The sequence below is a fragment of the Zophobas morio genome, unplaced genomic scaffold (genome assembly GCF_036711695.1).
Source record: "Zophobas morio isolate AGI-343-1 ecotype UQ-CSIRO unplaced genomic scaffold, CSIRO_AGI_Zmor_V1 ptg000022l, whole genome shotgun sequence".
NCBI classification, from domain to species: domain Eukaryota; kingdom Metazoa; phylum Arthropoda; class Insecta; order Coleoptera; family Tenebrionidae; genus Zophobas; species Zophobas morio.
Window position 1 is genome coordinate 6,720,431 of NW_026972127.1, and position 23,890 is coordinate 6,744,320.

Here is a 23,890-nt window from a genome sequence, read left to right on the forward strand (position 1 = left end):
AATTTATTCCGGGAACTTGAGAAGATAAACTTGTTAACCTGTTTCTCGTAGAATCTCATTTACATGAATTGCTTAATATCCCGGAAATGAAGAAATGGATAAAAATAGCGTCAATAAAAAGCGGACGCGCTACGTCACAGCAACCTTAACCTCACTTTTCGCACACGTGACACCGTAACAGGTTGTTTCCGGAGTCACCTTTGATCACGTTTTCATCAAACTGCACACCTCTTCTTAAAATCGCATTTATTTATGAAATATAATACACAACTGGTCAACATTAACTTTAAAATGATACACATAAGACCGCACACGACAATCATTCAAAATAATTCCTACTGGATCGAGTTTACTGAAAATCATGGCTCATAACAAATGCAATATAAATTGTTTGGTTTCCGGTATTATTAAAAGAATGTATGCACTCCTCACACACTCTATTTTCGAAAATCTATCACATTTAAATCTTAGCTTAACATGTTCAAGGTTTCAAAGATCAAATACATCATCCACGAAAGAGTCATCGGAGTCACTAGACAAACTAGTCCAACTTTCAGATTCACTATCCAATAAATTATCGTCGTCGTCGTCGTTATCCTCCTCGTTATTGGCGTTATTGTCGTTGTTTTCATTGTCGCCGCCCAGGTTGATGACGAGAGGATCTAGGAAATCCATAACTGCCAAACATTATATTATTATAAACATAGTTTATATTTACCATCATTGTCCGAACCTTCATCGTCGCTTCCATCCATGTCGTCCTCTTCCTCGTCTTCTTCGTCCTGAAATGATGACAGCCAAAGCATATGATTAAAAAAATGATATATATTGTGTAAATATTGTAACGCAGTCTGATAGAACTCATTTAGATCCATAATTTAAAACGAAACTTTTGTACGAAATTAAAAATTCGTCAGATTCACCGCAGAAATATTGACTTCCATCTTTAAAAATGGCGGAATGTTGAATTTTTAATTTGACACTTAATAATTATAATAATTGTAATTACTACGAAAATTGTTAGCGTTTTTTCAACTTTAATTGTTAAAATTTTACAATTTTTCGTTTTATCGATTTTTGGTTTCTACAATTTTTCAAGTTTTTAATTTATAATTTTTATTTTTCTCGGTTTTTAAATCTCTAATTTGTCGATTTTTCAAAGTTTCTTTCGATTTTATGATTTTTCAATTTTTATTATTCAACTTGATTTTTTAATTTTGCAATTTTTGGATTATTATCCGATTTTTCGATTTCTTTAATCTTCAATACTCCGATTTTGCAATTTTTTGTTTCCCCAAGTTTCAAGTTCCTGATTTTTATTTTTCACTTTCCTGATTTTTTAATTTTTAATTTCTCGATTGTATAATTTTTTGTTTATTCAACTTTTAAAATTTTCGATTTTTGATTTTTCAATTCGTCGGTTTACTAATTTTTAATTTGTTTAATATTGAAGTTTTTTGATTCCTTAATTATCCGATTTTCCGATTTTTTTAATTTTCAATATTTCGTTTTTTAGATTTTGTACTTTTTTCATCAGTTTATATTTTTTTGTTTTTCCATTTTTGAATTCGAAAAGTTGAAAAATCGAAAAATTGAAACTCTGAAAAAAACGAAAAATTGGAAAGTAATAAACGCGAAAACGAAAAACTGGAAAACCCAAAAATTGCAAATTCGAAAAATGGAATAAATGAGAAGGCTTTAAAATCGAACAACTGAAAAATGCAAATATTCTAAAATCCTAAAATTGAAAACACGAAAAATTAAAAAATCTCAGAAGAATCGAAAACCGAAAAACTGAAAAATCCAAAAATTTAAAACTTTCACATTGGAAAAAACAAACATAAGATCAGAACACTACAAAACCGAACAATTGAAAAATCGAAAAACTAAAAAGTGGAAAAAATTGAAAAATCGAAAAACTTTAAAAAACGGAAAATTGCAAAATCGAAGAACTGAAGAAATGAAAATTTGAAACATTGAAAATCTAAAAATCCAGAAACTTAAAAGTCGAAAAAAATTAATAACTATAAAAATTGGCAAAAATTGTAAACTCGAAAAACTGAATAAATGAAAAAGTTTGAAAATCCAAAAAATTGAAAAATGGAAAAATTCTAAAATCGTAAAATTGAAAAAGTGAACAATTTTTAAAATTATTAATACATATTTAAAATAAAAACTCGACAAACTGCAAATCGAAAATTCCAGAAATGAAAAATTAAAAAATCGAGAAATTGAAAAAACGAAAACTTAAAAAAATTGAATAGAAAAATCGAAAAATTGAAAAATCCAAAAATTTAAAATTTTCACATCGGAAAAGAGAAAATTATAAAATCAGAACATTGAAAAATTGCAAAAGCGAAAGACTGAAAGGAAAACGAAATTTTGCAAAATCGAAAAGTGGAAAATCGAAGAACTGAAGAAACGAAAATTCGAAACATTGAAAAACTAAAAAAGAAAACTTGAAAAAAAAAACGCGAAAACGAAAAACTGGACAACCCAAAAATTGTAAATTTGAAAAATTGAAAAAAAAATAAAAAATTAAAAATCTAATAGAAAAATCGAAAAATTGAAAAGTTTAAAATTTTCACACTGGAAAAAAGAAACATCATAAAATTCGAACATTGGAAAGCCGAAAAAATGAAAAATCGAAAATTAAAGAGTCGAAAAAACAAAAAAAATCGAAAAACTGAAAAAAAGCAAAATTGCAAAATTGAGAAAGTGGAAAATCGAAAAACTACAAATCGAGAACTGAAGAAACGAAAATTCGAAACATTGAAAAACTAAAAATCAAGAAACTTAAAATCCGAAAAAAATTAATAAATATAAAAATTGGAAAGAAAAGCTTGAAAACTAAAAAATTGTAAATTCGAAAATTTAATAAATGAAAAAGCTTTAAAATCCAATAATTGAAAAAATGGAAAAATCCTAAAATTGAAAAAGTGAACATTTTTTTAACATTAATAAATATTTAAAATAAAAACTAGAACAATTGCAAATCGAAAATTGAAGAAATAAAAAATTGAAAACCGAAAAATTGAAAAATCCATAATTTTAAATTTTCACAGTGGAAAAATATTATAAAATCAGAACATTGAAAACGGAAAAATTGAAAAATCGAAGAACTGAAGAAACGAAAATTCGAAACATTGTAAAATTAAAAATCGGGAAACTTAAAAATGAAAAAATGAACAATTTTTAAAAGTATAAATTCATATTTATATGAAAAATCTAAAAATTGAAAAAAAAAATTCGAAAATTTAAAATCCTCACATTGGAAAAAAAGAAACGTTATGAAATCAGAACACTGAAAAAGGGAGAAATTGAAAAATCGAAAAACTGGAAGAAAAACAAAAAATTCCAAAATGGAAAAAGTGGAAAATACAAGAACTGAAGAAACGAAAATTCGAAACACTGAAAAATTAAAAATTGGGAAATCTAAAAATCGAAAAAAATTAATACATAGGAAACTTGCAAAGAAAAAAAAAACGCGAAAACGAAAAACTGGAAAACCCAAAAATCGTAAATTTGAAAAAATGAACTATTTTTAAAATTATTAATACATATTCAAAATGAAAAGTCTAAAATTGAACAAAACGAAAAATTAAAAATCTAATAGAAAAATCGAAAAATTGAAAAGTCTAAGTTTAAAATTTGCACAATCGAAAAAAGGAAACATCATAAAATCCGAAAACTGGAAAAGCGAAAAATTGAAACATTGAAAAACTAAAAGTCGAGAAAAGTTGAAGTCAAAAAAAATTAATAAACAACAATTGGAAAGAAAAGCTGGAAAACCCAAAAATTGTAAATTCGAAAATTGAATAAATGAAAAAGCTTTAAAATCCAATCATTGAATAATGGAAAAATCCTAAAATTGAAAAACTGAAAATGTTTCATTTTATAAATACATATTTAAAATAAAAACTAGAAAAATTGCAAATTGAAAATTGAAGAAATAAAAAATTAAAGAAATGAAAAATTGAAAAATCGAGAAATTGAAAAAAGAAAAATAAAAAAATCTAATGGTAGAAAAATCGAAAAAATTAAAACCGAAAAATTAAAAAATCTAAAAATTTAAAATGTTCACATTGGGAAAAAGAAACATTTTAAAATCAGAACATTGAAAACCGGAAATTTGAAAAATCGAAAAACTGAAAGAAAAACGAAAAATTGCAAAATCGAAAAAGTGGAAAATTGAAGATCTGAAAAAACGACACTTCGAAACATTGAAAAACTAAAAATCGGGAAACTTAAAAATCTAAAAAAAATAATAACTTGAAAAATTGGAAAGAAAACCTGAAAAACCGAAAAATTGAATAAATGAAAAAGCTTTAAAATCTAATAATGGAAAAATTCTAAAATCGTAAAATTGAAAAAGTGTTAGTTATTAAAATTATTAATACATCTTTAAAATGAAAACTAGAAAAACTGCAAATCTAAAATTGGAGAATGAAAAACTGGAAAACCCAAAAATTGTAAATTCGAAAAACTGAATAAATGAAAAAGCTTTAAAATCCAATAATTGAAAAATGGAAAAATCCTAAAATTGAAAATCTGAAAAATGTTTATTTTTATTAATACATATTTAAAATAAAAACTAGAAAAATTGTAAATCGAAAATTGAAGAAATAAAAAATTAAAGAAATGAAAAATTGCAAAATCGAGAAACTGAAAAAGAAAAGTAAAAAAATCTAATACTAGAAAAATCGAAAAATTGAAAACCGAAAAATTAAAAAATCTAAAAATTTAAAATGTTCACAATGGAAAAAAGAAACATTATAAAATCAGAACATTGAACAACCGGAAATTTGAAAAATCGAAGAATTGAAAAAACGAAAATTTGAAACATTGAAAGAGTAAAAATCGGAAAACTTAAAAATCTAAAAAAATTAACAACAAGAAGAACTGGAAAGAAAATTTGAAAAACCGAAAAATTGTAAATTCGAAAAACGTAAAATTGAAAAAGTGAACAACTGGAAAACCCAAAAATTGTAAATTCGAAAAACTGAATAATGGAAAAATTCCAAAGTCGTACAATTGAAAAAGTGAACCATTTTTAAAATTTTAATTACATATTTAAAATGAAAAATATAAAATTGGAAAAAAGAAAAATTAAAAAATTTAATAGAAAAATCGAAAAATTGTAAACCGAAAAATCGGAAAATCCAAAAATTTGAAATTTTCACATTGGAAAAAAGGAAAACGATAAAAACACTGAAAAACCGAAAATTGAAAATAATAAAGAAAACAAACCGACACAAAAAACTGCAAATGGAAAAATTGCGAATCGAAAAATTGAAAAAACAAAAAATTATACATTGAAAAAAGAAACAATCGGAAAAATAAAAACTCGAAAAATTCAAGCTAGGGAAGTTCTGTCGAAATAACCTTCATAACATCATTATTTTAAAAGTAAATTTCAGGGCGTACTTCTGTCTTCATAAAATCTTGCAAGACATAATCTAAAAATAACAGTATTGCCATTTTTTTGTGAACCTTTGAAAAAAAAAGGTGTGGGTTTTAAATGCAAAATCCCTACATAATCGAAAACAATTGTAAATCACGGAGTTAAATGAGTCCCATAAAGTTAAATATCCTTCAAGTCTATAGCAACTTGCAAGAACATATAAACTTTCACTATAAATATTAACTTAACCTAGATAAAAGGTAAAAAAGCTTTGTTAAAAAACTCAAAGCAAGAAGTACATTTACTTGTTCGTCCTCATCATCCCTCTTCCTCCCCACATCGTATATTCGGACGACGGACTCCTGCACAGACTGATACACTCCCTGGTTCTCGACAATAACGATCTGAGTGTCGAACCGGTTGACAGCAAGATCATAAATATTCTTTTTTACGTCGATGGTGGCAATGCTCGAGTAATCCATCGCATCGACGGTTTTAAAACTAGAATCGAAAGTAGAGTCTCCATCATCCAGTTCTTGCTCCATGGAAATGGCGTAAATTGCACTGTTGACGGGCGAAAAAATTGCACTGCGTTGGTTTAGAACCGGTACGGTTTTGAGGAGGTGGAAAGTACGGACATCCCAAACTTCAGTGTTTGACACAATCTAGATAAAAAAAAATATATTAGTAAGTGAGGGGTTGGAGTTGGGAGGTTAGTATACCTCTAAGCCGTTGGGATGGAAAACGCCACTTTGAGTTTGGTTTAATTTATCTAGTTTGTGGATTTGTTTGCCTGATGCGACGTCGAAGAGGACGCCGTCTGAGAGAACTAAGTCGTCGAAGGGGCTAAAAGTGGCTTTGTTTCTGGTGTATTGGTTGCTTACAGTAGGAACTAATCTCGTGATTGATTGGCCGGTATTCGCGTCGTAGATCTGAGTAATGACTTAGTTTTATTTGGGTGGAATTGTGGTGGTGGGGGGGGGTACTTACGTTTGCAACTTCTAGTTTTGTTGCTACGATTCTGTCTTGATTCACTTTACTGAATTCTACGTGTTCTTCGTCATCTAAAGCGAATCTGTAATAATTATTAAAATTATTTATTTAAAAATTAATAATGGACTCGATCGGATTTTACGTTCACTGCGACAACTTACTTCATTTCAGATCCTCTAATTCCCCACAAGGCCGACCGAGGTCTCCCCCACGTCGAGCTCGTCAACAAAAACTCCCCACTCCTATTAGGCTCCAAATGCACAATATAATTATCATGAGTTTGAAACATATGCTCCTCGTTTCCACTATGCAAATTAAAAATTCGAATATCACCACTATAATCACCCACCACGATACTTTTATCACCCGGTAAAAATTTCGCGCACGTGAAGAAATCACCGTCTGACGATGACCGAATAGTCTGAACCGGACAAAACCTCGAATGAATAAATTTCCTGTTCATCGATTTGCACTGATAACCGATTGCGCGTCGCGCACACCTCACTACAAAATTATTGGCCGACGCTATCTTTGGCTTGGGGTCTGGACACTTATGGGGGCTGAAAATGACACAGTTACAACTCACCCACCACAAAAAAACTCATCTTACATGAAAAGATTGAACTTGGGGCAGTTGGCCATCGGGTTCTTGCACAGAGCGTGCTGATTGGTCAGATACTCGGTAATAATCGAGTCCAAAGTGACTCGTGGTTGTTCGACGGGACTCGTCAGCTCCTCCAACATGGTCTGAGACGGCACTCGAACCACCAAATCGCTGTTCGTCTGTTTCTGTAATCTGGAATTCTGGACCGGGGTTGAAGAAATCAAACTCTGAGGGGTTTTCCTGGAAATTTAACCACAATAATCGTCGTTGTTCGCCAGGTTTGTCTAAATTACTTTATTAGTTTAATGGCTGGCGAGTTGCTGTTGGTTCCGTTGATGATGGTGGTGGTTTCCTCCTTCTGGATGACCGGTGACGGCAAACTCCGGTGCTGCGATCCAGATAATGTTAGTTTAAACTATGTGTCACGTGGGTACAGAGTGGAACAAATGTGGGGGTGGTAGAACGGGACTTACTCGAGATGGGGTGAGGGTTGTTGAGTATCTAAATTTGGTTGGTTGGTGCGTTGACACCTGAGTGATCGCGTTGCCTAGGTTGGCTTCTTTTACTAACATGGCGGCAGTGTCGGGGTAACCTTTGGTTATTAAATGCTGGTGGATTAGTTGGAGGAGTTGTCTGTCGTTGAACAGTATTTTGGTTTGGGCTACAACGTTCGCCTGGAAGAGTGAGGTTAGAGTGAAAGAGGGAACAAATTCGGGAATCTTACCCGGTGGATGTTGGCGAGAGACACCTCCAGGTCGTTTCCTCTGTGTTTTGTTTTACCTGACAAGCGTTCTAGTAATTCTAAGGCGTATTTTTGGAAAGTGACGTGCTCCTGGCGCTTTTCTTGAAGGATTGGGTCTCTCATGAGATCTAGTATGGGTAAAAGTAAAGATAATTTTCAGTACGTTATGTACGGGAGTTTCGGGAGTCCCACAAAATTATTACAAAAAATCTTTGATGTAGATTACGAAAAAAATCCACCTTTTATTTTTTTTAGGACAATGGTTCGTAAGGTTTTCCAAATTTTGATCATTTTTTGTAAAAGTTAGTCGTCAGTACTTGCTAAGATAAAACTAATTTTGGCAAATGACATACCCTAAGAAAAGAAAGGGTGGGTGGGTGGGGCTAGTGGCTGCTGAGATAAGATTCATTTTGGCACATCAGGTATCCTCTAAGAAAAGAGAGGGCGGGTGGGCGGGGCTAGTACCTTCTAATATAAAACTGATTTTGGCAAATGACATACCATCTAAGAAAAGAGAGGGTGGGTGGGCGGGGTTAGGAGCTGCTAAAATAAGACCGATTTTGGCAAATGACATACATGATATTCCTAATATAAATATAAAATTTGACAACAAACGACCCAGTAATTTCAGAAATTATCTGTCCGATAAAAATCTGTGACGGCAGACAGACAGACGGATGAAAAAAGGAGACCTATCTCTCCGTACTCTAGGGGTCATGAAAGGTCAAGAAAACGTAAAAGTAGGGAGTCGGCTAACGAACTCTTACAATATTCAAAATCAAAATGGCCCCGCCCACCCACCCGGTTTTCTGTCTGATCAATCATTTTATTGGACAAAAAGGGGATTTTACACTGATGATCATTGGAATTTAGACAAAGGCCCACGTTCGCCTTTGAATTGCATTGGTTTTTTGATTAGATGAAAACTGATTTTGATTTTGTCAAGCGGTCGAATCTAAATTCAAAGTGGTCCCGCCGACCCACCCAGTTTTCCTCCTCATCACTCACTCTATTGGACAAAAGGAAAATTTTATAATGATAAAAGCAATGAGATCTAGAGAAAAAACGTAAAATTAATCCCACCCACCACCGCTTTTGAACTTCATTGGTGTTTTTGATTAGACGAAGACTGAATTTTACTATTTCAAGTGGCGAATTAGGCTTTGCGCAGTACAGCCCTGCACAAGAGCGGTACAACCCCACCACCCACCCTTCGACGGCACAAGAGCGGTACAACACCACCACCCACCCTTCGACGGCACCGGGGTGGTACGGACCCAGACAGAACGCACCTCGCAGTACACGCGATCGGTCGACAAACTGTACATACATTTACACACTATTAATATATAGTTATAAAACAACACTCTTTTCTTGCCGTGTTCGTACCGTGTACGACACGGTTATACGGTCCTTCGAACAGCCTGCGGCGCGACGCCACATTTGGTCCTTCGAGCCGGATGAAACAGCGATCAAACAAATCATCGAATTTGGTCCTACGAGCCCGATAGAACAGCGATCAAACAAATCATCGAATCAAGAAACATCAAATCTACAATCCAAGTAAGTCCTATTACCCTGTATGCATATTTATTTCAATCTGCGCCAATCTGCGTGTACCGCGTTCTCGTATATCAATAACGCATAATTCGATTCAAAAAATCCCATTTATTTCATTAAAATGCCTGTAGAAACGGTAGCCGAATTACGCTCCAGGCGAGGAATCGCTAAATCCAAAATAACTCGCATTGAGAACTTCGTTAAAAATTTCAAAAATACAGATAACGTTTATCACCTTGAAGTACGGTTAGAAACATTAGAAAACGTGATCAAAGAATACGAAAGTTATCAAACTCAAATTGAGTTGCAAGACAACGCAGATAACGATCGCGAAATTATCGAGACACAGTATTACAACATAATAGTTGACATTCGAGAAAAATTAAATAAATACTCACCTTCATCGGCGTCTAGTCAAAATAATAGTAATCCTAACAATAATCATCACTTAGAAACGTCCATCAAACTTCCTACGTTAAATTTACCAACATTTTCAGGTTCATATTCGGAATGGCTGTCATTCAACGACATATTTTGCTCGTTAATTGATCAGAACAATAGTTTAAATAACTGCCAAAAATTTCACTATTTAAAATCCTCATTGAAGGGAGAAGCGTTAGCGACAATTGACGCTCTCACTATTTCGGCAGATAATTACAAATCGGCCTATGACTTGTTAAGAAAAAGATACAATAACGTAAGACTAATTACTCAAGAACATATTTTAGCTATCATTAATAGTCCTGTTATCCTTAAAACAAATTCTGTAGCTCTGAGAAAATTATGTGTCGACGTTACGACAAACATTGAAGCACTTCGCATACAAAATTTACCCGTAGAAAGTTGGGATGCATTAATTGTTCCATTAATTGTAGAAAAACTAGACTATACAAGTCGTAAAGAATGGCAGGCAACATTAAATAGTGAAATACCAAAATTGACGGATCTGATTTCATTTTTAGAAAAACGTTGCGAACTTTTGGAATCAATGCAACAAATATCAGTAAACAAAACACATAGCATAGATCTTAATAAACATAATAATAATTTCAATAAAAACTGTCAGCGCGAGTCTACAACAAAACAACGTATTTTGGTACAAACTATTAACAAAAACATCCTTAGGTGTAATTACTGCAAGTCAGAATTGCATTTAATATTTCAATGTACAGAATTCGTAAATCTTTCAGTAGAACAACGCCTCTCTCATATTAACAAGGTCAAATCATGTACGAATTGTTTAAAATCTAATCACATTGTGTCAAATTGTAAATCGACTAATACTTGCAAAAAATGTCACTTACGACATCACACACTGCTTCATATACCTGAACAATCGACAAGCAATTTGTCATTTTCAGTGTCACATATGAACAACACCACTGTACTTCTTGCAACAGCAGTGGTTAAAATTGCAGATGCTTTCGGAAATTATCAAGATTGCAGAATTATATTTGATTCATGTTCACAAAGCAATTTAATCAGTACGAGTTTATGTCAAAAATTGGGACTTAAATTACAATCAATCGAATTCCCGATTAGTGGAGTAGGCGAAATCGAAACACCAGTTAAAAATTCGACTAGGGTAACCATAAAATCTCGTTTTAATCCAACTCTTTACAATCTCAATTGTTTAGTATTGCCTAACATCACATCAAAATATCCATGCCAATTCTTTTCAAAATCTCAGTTCAATATACCCATAAATATTAATTTAGCAGATCCTAATTTTAATGAACCCTGTACCGTTGATCTTTTGTTAGGTGCAGAGTACTTTTGGCAAGTAATTTGTAACGGTCAAATTAACATATTTAATAATCAAGTATTCCTTCGTGAGTCCGTTTTCGGATGGGTCTTAACAGGTAAAATTTCCGGTCCTTCGCAGAACAATATTGTCGCCTGTATTTCAAACGCAAATCCCCAAGATATGCTAAACAAAGAAATTCATAAATTTTGGGAATTAGAAGAAACAGCTGTAAACACCAGTAATTCCTTTTCCGTGGAAGAACTTACCTGCGAACGGCATTTCTCAGAAACGGTCAAAAGAGATATTAACGGTCGGTTTATGGTACGCCTACCCTTTAAGAAAGATATTGCCACGCTGGGGTTTTCCGATGTAACCGCCCTAAAACGTTTTATGGCACTAGAAACTCGTTTGAACAAAAATAATTCTCTTAAAGCCGATTATACAAACTTTCTAGACGAATATTTAGCTCTAGGTCACATGAAATTAGTTACAGGTGAATCTGATTTTCACACTAAACAATTATATTTTTTTCCACATCACGCGGTGATAAAGAGTTCGAGTACTACCACCCGAGTGCGTGTGGTGTTTGACGGAAGCTGCAAAACAAGTACGGGTGTCAGCTTAAACAATATTCTAATGGTAGGTCCAACTATTCAACAAGACTTGTTTTCAATCATTACGCGCTTTCGGACCTACCAATTCGCATTCAGTAGCGACGTAGTAAAAATGTATCGTCAAATATGGGTCGATCCTTCAGATACACCTTACCAAAGGATTTTTTGGCGCAAGAGTAGTGACAAACCAGTTGAGGTATATGAGTTACAGACCGTAACGTATGGTACCGCGTGTGCCCCATACTTAGCTATCAAATGTTTACAAAAATTAGCCATCGATGAACAACTCGATTTTCCTCTAGCCTCGACAATTATCTTACGCGATTTCTATGTTGATGACTTGCTTACGGGTACTAATTCAGTCAAAGAAGCCATAGAATTACCCAATCAATTAATTGGCGCCTTAAATAGGGGTGGTTTTCAATTACAAAAGTGGGCATCTAATTGTCCGGACATTTTGCCCAATTGTAGTCAAAATAACGATGTAGTTAAATTAGACCATAACGACGAGGTCAAAACACTAGGTTCAACGTGGAATTGCAAAACGGACTGTTTAAAATATGTCGTGGAAACAAAGCCCGTGGAAAATACTACTAAACGATCCATCTTATCAAAAATCGCGAGAATTTATGATATTCTAGGTCTCTTGTCACCCGTCCTTGTTTTGGGAAAAATCTTAATTCAAAAGTTGTGGCTCATTAAACTCGACTGGGATGATCCTTTACCGGAAGATATACGACAAACGTGGCTTAAACTTGAACAAGAATTACCCATATTAAACACACTACAAATACCTAGAAAGGTTGTATCAAATCAATACAATAACGTCGAAATTCATGGATTTTGCGATGCGTCCATGTCGGCTTATGGTGCCTGTGTTTATATCCGAACGTTGGACTTAAACACAAATTCGTACAAAACAGAATTATTATGCGCACGATCACGTGTTTCTCCATTAAAAACTATCACACTGCCTCGACTAGAACTTTGCGCAGCCGTGCTATTAGCCCGCTTAATACACAAATTATTACCTACAATAAATCTAAACATAACAACGCAGTATATGTGGACAGATTCATCAATAGTGTTATCTTGGTTAGCATCATCGCCAAGTACCTGGAACGTTTTCGTTGCAAATCGCGTTGCTGAAATAAGCACATTAACGAGTATTTCTAATTGGCATCACGTTAAATGTGCTGATAACCCTGCAGACATTGTCTCAAGAGGTGAATTACCTAATAAACTTATTACGTCTGATTTGTGGTGGCACGGTCCATATTGGTTATCAAAAAATAAGTCAGAATGGCCAGCTTCATCCTTTAGTTCAAATGCACAAAATGTACCAATTTTGGTGGTGACCAATGACAACGTACTTCCATTGTTGATAAAATATCATTTAAAACGTGTTGCGGGTAATGCTTTATTGACGTATGAGGAGCTCTATACGCTTTTGACGCAGATTGAAGCATGCATCAACTCCCAACCCCTGACTCCATTATCCTCTGACCCGAGCGATCTCACGGCCTTAACTCCTGGGCATTTCCTCATCGGCGGAAAATTAACAACCTCAGTCGAAGACGATGTTACAATGGTGAAAGAGAATCGTCTGTCACGGTGGCAACGCGTCCAACAACAGGCGCAAAGCTTTTGGAAGCGCTGGTCAGGGAAGTTCCTAAACACGCTGCAACAAAGAAAGAAGTGGAATCGCACTGCTAAAACAGAGGTGAAGCCAGGACTTCCCGTTCTACTACGCGAAGACAATCTCCATCCGATGTGCTGGCGAATGGGAGTCGTCATGGAGACACATCCAGGAAAAGATGGGATCGTCCGGACAGCCACCATCAGGACATCATCGGGACCTGTCGTGCGGGCCACAAACCGAATCTGCCCGTTCCCCATCGACGACGACACCCAGGTTTGAGACCACAGGTTCAAGGGGGGCCGGAATGCGCAGTACAGCCCTGCACAAGAGCGGTACAACCCCACCACCCACCCTTCGACGGCACAAGAGCGGTACAACACCACCACCCACCCTTCGACGGCACCGGGGTGGTACGGACCCAGACAGAACGCACCTCGCAGTACACGCGATCGGTCGACAAACTGTACATACATTTACACACTATTAATATATAGTTATAAAACAACACTCTTTTCTTGCCGTGTTCGTACCGTGTACGACACGGTTATACGGTCCTTCGAACAGCCTGCGGCGCGACGCCACAGGCTTAAAAAATTCAAAGTGGCCCCGCCCACCCACCCAGTTTGCCTTCTGCTCACTCTTTCTATTGGACAAAAGGGGAATTTTATAGTGACAAAAACAATGCAATCTTCCAAAAAAACGTAAAACTACCCCCACTCACCACCGATTTTGAATTTCATTGGTGTTTTTAGTTAGACGAAGACTGAATTTTACTATGTTAAGTGGCGAATTAGGCTCAAAACATTCAAAGTGGCCCCGCCCACCCACCCGGTTTTCTTTTTGGTCATTCATCTTATTGGACGAAAAATGCATTTTATATTGAACGACAGGGGAATCTAAACACCAACCTAAAACTAACCCCACCCACCTTAGGTTTTGAATTTCGTTGCCTTATTTGAATAGATGAACATTTAATTTAATTTTGTCATGTGATTGAATCTATTTATAAAAATTCAAAGTGGCCCCGCCCACCCACCCGAATTTTTTCTTGGTCACTCATTTTATTGGACAAAAAGGGCGTTTTATATTGATAAACATTGGAATCTAGACGAAAAGGTAAAACTAGCCCCACCTACCTTCGTTTTGGATTTCATTGGTTTTTTGATTAAGTGAAAACTGATTTTAATTTTGTCAAGTGGTCGAATCTACCCTTAAAAAAATTCCAAGTGGCCTCGCCCACCCACCCACTTTTCCTCCTAATCACTCATTCTATTGGACACAAGGGGAATTTTATAGTGACAAAAACAATGAAATCTAGACAAAAAACGTAAAACTAATTCTACCCACCACCGCTTTTGAACCTCATTGCTTTTTTTGGTTAGATGAAGATTGATTTTAATTTTGTCAAGTGGTCGAATTTACGCTTAAAAAAATTCAAAGTGGCCCCGCCCACCCACCCGGTTTTCTTTTTGGCCATTCATTTCATTGGACGAAAAATGCATTTTATATTGAACGACAGTGGAATCTAAACAACAACCTAAAACTAACCCCACCCACCTTCGGTTTTGAATTTCATTGCCTTATTTGATTAGATGAAAATTTAATTTAATTTTGTCATGTGATTGAATCAATTTATAAAAATTCAAAGTGCCCCCCCCCCCCCCCCCCCCCGATTTTTCTCTTGGTCACTCATTTTATTGGACAAAAAGGGGGTTTTATATGAATAAACATTAGAATCTAGACGAAAAGGTAAAACTAACCCCACCCACCTACGCTTTTGGAATTCATTGGTATTTTGATTACATGAAAACTGATTTTAATGTTGTTAAGTGGTCGAATCTACGCTTAAAAAAATCAACGTGGCCCGTCCACACACCCAGTGTTCCTCCTGATCACTCATTCTATTGGACAAAAGGAAAATTTAATAGTGATAAAAACAATGAGATCTAGACAAAAAACGTAAAACTAATCCCACCCACCACCGCTTTTGAATTTCATTGATTTTTTTGATTAGATGAAGACTGAATTTTACTATGTAAAGTGGCGAATTAGGCTTAAAAAATTCAAAGTGGCCCCGCCCACCCACCCGGTTTTCTTTTTGGTCATTCATTTCATTGGACGAAAAATGCATTTTATATTGAACGACAGTGGAATCTAAACAACAACCTAAAACTAACCCCACCCACCTTCGGTTTTGAATTTCATTGCCTTGTTTGATTAGATGAAAATTTAATTTAATTTTGTCATGTGATCGAATCTATATATTTATAAAAATTCAAAGCGGAGAGTTAATCCGCCATTTTCCAGATACCCGGTAGCTTGTTTATTAATAAATATGGCTCAGATGCAAGACTGTTTATTGGTTGGTTCGTGATTTTTACAATATGGCCGAAAAAAAAGTCTGGCAACATCATTATTTTAAAAATAAATTTCATGACCTACTAGATGAGTGTTTTTGCATTATATGGTACTACCAAAGACTTCAAATATATAGACTGGCTGTCACCCTAAATTCTATTGTATTTCGTGAAGCAGTTCTGTCAACAGAAATCGCCGCCATTGCTGTCACTTTTCTGTCACTAATAACATCGCAACAACCCATACCCATAACCTATTTCTTTCTTATGTATCACTTTCAGTTGTGACGTGGATGTCATCACAGTTTCTTTGGTTCTTTTGATCGTGTTTCCGTGCATTTAAGATTCAGCAATTATAGTATTGTTGAAGTTTATTAGTTTGTGTGTGTATGATGTGCAAACTCACTATTCATATGAAGTCGATTGTATACGATTTTAAACTTCCCGCGGTTTCGGTCACATCCAAAATGGCGACCGGTTAGCTTCAGCTTTTTCGTTCTATCGCCGGTCTATATATATTTGAAGTCTTTGGGTACTACTTATATGGTTAAAAAAAAATCCTCTAGCGTGCTTTAACATTCAGTGTTAAAAAAATGATGTTGGCAACACTTTTATTCATGATTCGCATGCGACTAAACTGTCAAGTTTAATACATGCAACTGTCAAAGTATTGTCAAACTTCGAAATAACTGAAGCATAATCAAATAAATCTAGTTTCATACTTAAATTATAAAAGCTGTGCAAATTTTTCTCAATAAAATTTTGTTTTTTGTTTTCAAAAATTTACTAAGATAAAAAAAGGAATTCATAAAACACAAGTATAAAATAAGTGTAAAGTTAAGTAGGATCTCATGAGCAAAATTTTGGGATGATGTTAACAGCATTTTTTCCATCTATACATGATATTCCTAACATAAACCCCAAATTCTCCAAAGCAGGACCTACTTTTTCATACTGTAGGACCACGAAACGTTCAGAAAACATAAAATTAGACACTAGCTTAAGGTTGGAAAGTAAAAATCTTAAAACAAATCTTTGCTTATAACTGAAGTTACGATTTTCTCTTTTCGGGCGAATTTTAAGGATAATTTGATAATGTAAACATGATAGTTATTCCTAATAGTAAATCGAATTAGACATCTTAAAAAAATCGTAGTGTAAACCCACTTCTACGGTGAAATAACTGTCAAATAAAGTGTCAAACAAATGTAATGCCAACATAATTATTGTAAAACTAAATTTCATGAGCAACTAGGCAATTTTTTTTATACACTTTTTTGTGTGGACTTTGCAGTAGACCAATTTCTTTTATCAATTTTGTTATTTTTATGGAATAATGGAAATACACAACATTGTAATTAGTTCTTCATTGCACATATCAAAATTAATATATTAACCCTACCAAAAAATTGACGATATCATTTTAAGAAATTTAAATTTTTACTTAATTTTATTAACTTGTTTATTTCTACATTGATATGCCCGCGAGGCAGTAACAAAAAAACATAACCGAATAATTTGTTTTCTATGTTGAGTATCCTAACCAATAATAATCAGAAATCCGAAATGTACATAAATCTTGTTAAAATAATGTTTACAGTTTTGTTGTTTCATCTCGAGTCACTGTTAATATTAGTAATTTTTTTGTACGGTTGGCAACATATTTCTCATTGTTTTTTTAGGCGCGCTGATGTCAAAACTGACAACTGTGAACTGACATGCTAACATTACTGCCAATAATTCAGAACTGCCAACCCAAAAATTTGCTTCAATCAATAAATAGGTCACCCGGTATGTGTTTTCAGTTTCTACCATAAGATCGAAAAAAAAAAACTCCTCTAGCATGCTGTGCAATTTATTTTTAAAATAATTACGTTGACATTGCAGCTATTTGACTCTTTATTTGACCGTAAAAGCTCGTTCACATTCATTTACCACACGTGACAACAAAATAACGTAGAAAGCTTACCACCAAAGTTATGAGTTTAGAAATGGTAAGGTAAGTAGTGTAAACCCACTTTTACGGTAAAATAACTGTCAAATAAAGTATCAAACAACTGTAATGCCAACATAATTATTTTAAAATTAAATTTCATGACCCACTAGACATTTTTTTTGCAATATATGGTACTATACGATCCGAAAAAAAAAACTCCAGAATGATTAAAATTTAATGTTAAAAATAAACAAAAATTAGCAATAGATTAGCATGCCACTAAGATGTCAAATTTAATACATCAACTGTCAGAGTCAGAGTATTATCAAACGTTCAAACAACATAATTTTATTGCGTGTAATTGGTTTTAAATTAGTTAGATAGAACATTACTAACCTCTGAAGCAGAATGAAACAAATCTAGTTTCTTAGATAAATTATGAAAATTGCGAATTTTATTTTATTCCAAGTTAGAATAAAAACAGACCGATTATTAAGCCACACTATGTAAAGTCGCGATCTTTTCTATAGAACCACTCCCCAGTGTAAATTTTCAAAATTTGTTTGGTGTAAGTGACCTTGACGGGTTTCTGGGGGAAAACATATGTGTCAAAAATTTGACAGGTTAGATGGCCCCATTGTCAATGTAGATATTTTATTTTAATAAACAGATGAACAGAACATACAGTCTGCTCGGGATACAGTGCGGCATAGCTGAGGGCAACCGAAACATTCGTGTTGTGCTAGTTTCGATTGCCATATCAACTACCGCTACCAACCGCGTTCGGCGTAAAGTACTAGATGACAGGGCTACCAACCTGACTTTTTATCGAGTGGTTCCGTAGAAATGACCGTTACTGTATTAAAGAAGCATGTTCAAGTAAATTTTTCTTAACAAAATTTTGTTTCTTTTTCAAAAATCACCTAAGATAAAAAATAAAAACGAAGCGATAAACCACAAGTATAGGAACATCTATAAAATTGGATGTCACGAGCATTTTTTTCATTTATACATAATATTCCTAAAACATCTCAAATTTCAAAGCAAGACCTACTTTTTCATACTCTAGAACCACGAAATGTCCAAAAAACAAAATTAGGCAATTGCTTGAACTTGGAAAGTACACATCTTAAAAAAAATCTAATAATATAAACAAAATAATTTTTCCTAAGAATCAATCAGATTAGAACTTGTAAGGAAAATCATATAGTTTAAACCTCCTTTTACCATTAAATAAGTATCAAATAAAGTGTCAAACAACTATAATACCAACATAATTATTTTAAAACTAAATTCCATGACCCACTAGATAATTTTTCTTCGATTATACGCTATTTTTGTATGTGAACCAATTTATTTTATCGATTTTCTTATTTTTATGGAATCATGGAAACAAACAACATTTTAATCAGTATTATATTCCATATATCACAATTAATATACATTAATCCCTAATATATGATAAACGGAAAATTTATTTTTGTATCTTGATTATCCTAACCAATAAACAGAAATCCGAAATGTACATAAATGCCGCTAAATACTGTTTATTGCTTTGCTGTTTCATATCGAGTCACTATTAACATTAGTATTTTTTTCTGAGGTTGGCAACATATTTAAAATTTTACGATGACATATAAAGACTTCAAATATATATTTGAAGTCTTTGATGACATACCTAATTATGTTGGCATTGTAACCACTGGATCCTTTATTTGACCGTAATTGTCAAACTAAACAAAGAATGCGCTAGTGTTGCCAACATGAAAATAAATTGCACGGCCTACTAGAGAACTTTTTTTTCAATCATATGGTCATATTAGTCCTACGCTGCGTATGTTTGTAATTTGAGCATATGATAATTCAGCGACATCACATCTTTTTTAATATAAATTTCAATTTCAGGCAAAGTAACGAAAATAATTTTTCACGCTTTAATTTTTTTTTTAATATCCTGTGTCAACAGTTCTAAAAGTACAACCATATGAACAAAACACAAATATTCTCTGGGCATATTTTTAATTACACATTTATTTAATAGTCTTCCGAGATGATGTCATCAACTTTCCAAGAAGAATGAGTTATTAAATTTTTGTTCATGTTCGGTTAACCGTAAATCAATTTTAGTATCCCATTAAAATTCCGAAGAAATCTGTTATGTAATCTCTGAAATAAACTGTAAAATCTGGGGATCCAAATTTATGTATTTACTTATTTATTTAGACGACATATTAAAATGAGATTTACTTGGCAATATTTTGACTACTGTTTGATAAACAGAATTGTAGTTTTCCCCAACAAACTCGCGAATAAATCGAGACGAACGGAAAACCCGCGTTTCTGTATTCTACAAGCTGTGAAACGGCAAGAAAACATGAAACTACACATTGTCAAAATTATGTTATAATACTTCCCCTAGTTTTTGTTCAGAAAGAAAAATGTTTATATGAAATGAGTTTCAATATATATGCAAATTTTAACTTGTGCTTTATTAATTCGCCTTCACTTTCTAGTTTAGACTTATCAATTTCGGAAAAAAGTCAAAGTTAGGCAAGAAAATTGAAAATTTGTCCTTGAATTATAAAACCGATTTTCTTAAAGTTTCACAAAAGCTTATCGTTGTAAACACGACAACTTTTTGAAACAAAAAGTCAACAAAATTTTACAATTCATGTTTTAAAACTACCACTTACTTTGAAGTTGTCCACTGGTAAACAACGGCAATTTCGACACAATCTGCCTAACAGTTTCAGACCTGGCCAACCCCGCCAGCGCTTTACACGCCAAAGTACGTATACAATCGGCATCAGTGATCGGCGTTTTGATATTCATCAACTGGAGCAAAACCATTATCCCACTATTCGACCTAACACAGTCCCAAACCTTCTGTATAAGTTCTTCGCTACTCTTAAATTTCATTTTTTTATTAGGCGAGTTTAAAATAGCAGAAAACCTAGCCAAATTACCACCAACCTAAAAACCAAAACCAAATTAAAACCCCAGACGCATTAATAAACCAAACTTACCCTACATATCGGCGCGCACACGCAGTTCACAATAACCCTAAGCGCCGCCTTCTGCACATCGGCATCCGCGACTATCTCCCCCTCCGCCGCCCCCAGGATGATATTAATCCCGACCGTGGCGCTCTCTTCAGGCAGCTCAACCCGTTCACAGAACAAAAGCTGAACTTTCGGCATCACGCACGCGATCGCCAGCACATCCAGCGCCGACCTCACGGTTTCGGCCCGCCCGCTGTAGTTCCACTCGTACGCAAAGGCGATAATTTTCAACAGTAGCGTTATCCCCCCTAACTTCAGCAACTGGTCGACGGGAACCCAGTGCCCCCTGAAGGGCATGTGCTGCAGAAGAAGTTCGACATTCTGTTGTATTTCCTCGGGAGACGACTTGCAGGGTTTGTAGCTGGGTTGGGCAGGCACCGGCGGTTGGGCGGGTCTTTCGTTAGGTCGTAATTGCGATCTTTTGATTGGCTCGACTTTCGAGTTTAAGTGAGCTTCTAAGTAACGACGGTAGGCTACGCAAACATGGCGGACTATTTGTCTGGCGGCGCACTCTTGGTCTTCGTTGAGTTGCGCGGGGTCGGTGTCGGGTAATAAAATGGACAAAGTTGAAATCTGGTCAAGAGTGGAATTGTGACTGATAGTGAGAAAATTTGAGTGAATAGTTACCACATTGTGAAGCTTGCGTAAGCCGTCTTGAGCATCAAATTCTTCTAAAATCACTTTAAATTGGAACGTTAAACCAAAGAACATAATCGCGTGGCAACGGCCGGAGTCGTGGGAGCACTCCAGTAACCATAAGGCGTATCTAAAAACAAATTTCGAGTCATTTTTTTTTTCAAAATTTTGTTGGATTATTTTCGTACTTGACTAAGCTGGTGATAATATATTTAGGCAGTAAGCACACCCTCTCCATAGCTTCCTCGCAATACCCTAGGTAGTACAAACAAATAGAAACCCCAGTGGCCGCAATGGAGGGTCTTGGAACCTCCAAAAGTGCCTCAAGCCCTTCCATTTGAATAAACTCAATTGAAAATTTCTTGTGACACAAAAGAGCGGCAAGATATTTTAGTGCCTCAAAGGCAAGTCTCGCTTCCTTAGTAACCCTAACATTAACATAACACAGAATCAAACTAAGGGCATCATTTTCAAAAACGTGACTCAGAAACTCCTGATATTCACCCAATGGGGTTAAATACCGCAAAATGAGTATCTGTCTCGTGGCCAACGTAGGTGGAAAAATTTGCACTGTGCCAATCATAAAACTTTCGAGCTCAGCCCACGAAGAATTACTTGTTTCAGTGAATAAAATGAGCTTCTGGGGACTACTCTGTGACACTTCCTCAGCTGGTTCATGATCTAATTTTATTCGTTTGCGTTTTTGGCCGCTTTCATTATCCGATAACTGAAAAAAACAACCTCTGATAACAATCCAGTGACAGAAATAACACTTACGTCATTATCAGTTCTGGCGGAATTTAGATCAGTGTTTTCTTTTAGACTAGATCTTGATGAAGGAGTGACTCCATTTTCACGAGCTGTGGAAAAAATTAGTAAAATGAATTTGACACGAGTGTGCTACTTACGCCTTTTAACGCCCGCCGACGGCGGTATTTTTATGACACCGTCCCCACGATATGGGGGCGATTTCATAGTAGAGAGGTGTGCAAAAGGTCGAGTGCTATTACTTGTAACTGAAAATTCTGACGAGTTTTGCAGTCTACGCAGTCTTTGAAGCAACAAAGGCACAAGTCTTCCATTTTGTTCCCTAAAACGAGTCGCAATTTCCGGGATTTCCATAGCGGCGGCGAGAAGGCCAGTGGCGTAGCTTTGCAACGGCTCTATTGAATTGGTAGTCCATTTAATCAAACGGTGAATTAAGTTGTCCATGTCAGGCTACAAAAAACTGTTATTTTTGATTGAAATTGATTGGGGTGACTTACTTGGAACACCACTGACGTTTCTAAGCCCGGCATCACGTCCAGCATTAACCTACAAGCAGCTATGTTCAACTGATCCACATCTCGCCCTGTAATCCCCGTTCTCGAGTAATAAGTGTCTCTAAGATAGTCATTCACGAGCTGAAAAAACGAGTTATTATTGCGTCGTGCAACCAGTGACTTTAATACCTTATTCATAAAGTTGTCTTTCCGAAATAACGCTTTTAAAATTTGGCCAAGTTTGCAGTCTGGATCTGTCCTTGAAGGGTGGCGCTCGTCAAACGGGTCGGGATCCATTTTCAGATAATTTTCCGTCTCCACTTCACATATTTCAGCCAACCTACCACAATTATTTCAACGCGTAAGTCGCTACAACATTGCAACATCGTTACCTGGTGAGGGTTTGAATGGGGTCATAATTAGCTTCTCCGTGCTCATCTTCCCAGTTGCGAATTAAAGTGGTCACTTCTGTCATAATCGAAGTGGTGTTGCTATTTTCTGACATATTTGTTCAAGAAATTTACGAAATAAATGGCATGAGGTAGTTTAACATAACCTAAAACACTTTCAACTGGCGAAACTTCAAATCGCGAAAGTTGTGCGGAATTGCGTTACCGGAGGTTAGGAAAATGCTCACAGGAAACTTACGATGCTCGAGAAGCGATAATCACTTCAATATTTCACGAATCTCGAAATGTACGATCACAAAGCTTGAAACATAAATCTAAACTCCATTAAAAAATCTAGTTCGTAGTGTCACTAAAAAAGAGGCCGCCAACTTGAAAAAAATGAGCGACGGTGAAAATGGACGTTTTTGTGCTAGTTGCGCTTTTGAACACCGTGACTCGAGTAAACTAATTCAAGCGTAAATGTAAATCTTACTTAAGATAACTATTAACAATAAAAGAGAGTCATTATTGTTGTATCAAGGTTGCGCAATGTTGGTATTCGTTCCACTTTGGTGACTTTACGTCTGCGCTCCGTCAAGTTGGTACTTATTATTTGGTCGATTCCGAAAGATCAAGCAATTTTACAAATTTCCATTTACTTTAATAAATAACCCTTTAAACACAATGAGTGGCGACGGCAACCAAATCGACCAATTCGACCACTTATTCCTGTCCATCGCACAACACCACCCACAAGGCGCTTCGCAGGTAAACCAATTTTGTTTATTCTAACCTCCAAACCGACACGATTTTCCAGTTATTAGACACATTCGTGAGTTTCCTGAGCCGCAAAACCGACTTTTTCACCGGGGGCGACGAAGGGGCATGGGAGAAGGTAATGTCATTATAGCATTCACTCAGTTATCAAAATTGTGGTTGTAG

General features: G+C 35.0%; 2 protein-coding genes across 8 annotated transcripts in view; one reads left to right on the forward strand and one right to left on the reverse strand.

Moving 5' to 3' along the window:
- Positions 1–420: 420 nt before the first annotated feature.
- Positions 421–23,470, reverse strand: LOC135133471 (protein mahjong). 7 transcript variants are annotated; one of them, XM_064061885.1, is made up of 20 exons: positions 23,175–23,468; positions 22,952–23,115; positions 22,749–22,899; positions 22,563–22,700; positions 22,206–22,515; positions 22,075–22,157; positions 21,486–22,024; positions 21,289–21,427; positions 20,626–21,234; positions 20,293–20,572; positions 7,726–7,871; positions 7,475–7,675; positions 7,295–7,416; positions 7,008–7,241; positions 6,559–6,957; positions 6,395–6,479; positions 6,127–6,336; positions 5,704–6,069; positions 719–782; positions 421–677 (listed from the first exon to the last, which is right to left on the reverse strand). In XM_064061885.1, the coding sequence occupies exons 2-20, from the start codon at positions 23,062–23,064 to the stop codon at positions 490–492; spliced, it is 4,377 nt and encodes a 1,458-aa protein (XP_063917955.1). In that variant the 5' UTR covers positions 23,065–23,115; positions 23,175–23,468; the 3' UTR covers positions 421–489. The 7 variants fall into 7 exon arrangements, with proteins under 7 accessions (XP_063917955.1, XP_063917961.1, XP_063917960.1 ...); XM_064061891.1 differs by having other exon boundaries at positions 421–662; positions 5,710–6,069; positions 22,952–23,470; XM_064061890.1 differs by having other exon boundaries at positions 734–782; positions 5,710–6,069; positions 22,952–23,469.
- A 66-nt stretch (positions 23,471–23,536) lies between these two features.
- Positions 23,537–23,890, forward strand: part of LOC135133474 (nuclear migration protein nudC) — a 119,875-nt gene continuing 119,521 nt past the window's right edge. Inside the window, exons 1-2 of the mRNA XM_064061896.1 lie at positions 23,537–23,716; positions 23,766–23,843. Of these exons, the coding sequence (XP_063917966.1) occupies positions 23,633–23,716; positions 23,766–23,843 (162 nt within the window). The 5' untranslated portion in view covers positions 23,537–23,632. The remainder of the gene's footprint in view (positions 23,717–23,765; positions 23,844–23,890) is intronic.

Bases quoted from the DNA above. Each gene is read 5' to 3' on its own strand.
- LOC135133471 (XM_064061885.1), bottom strand. From the start codon at position 23,064: ATGTCAGAAAATAGCAACACCACTTCGATTATGACAGAAGTGACCACT. The intron at 22,701-22,748 runs GTATTAAAGTCA...TCGTTTTTTCAG, and splicing joins AAGACAACTTTATGAATAAG to CTCGTGAATGACTATCTTAG. The intron at 22,025-22,074 runs GTAAGTGTTATT...TGTTTTTTTCAG, and splicing joins CCGCCAGAACTGATAATGAC to TTATCGGATAATGAAAGCGG.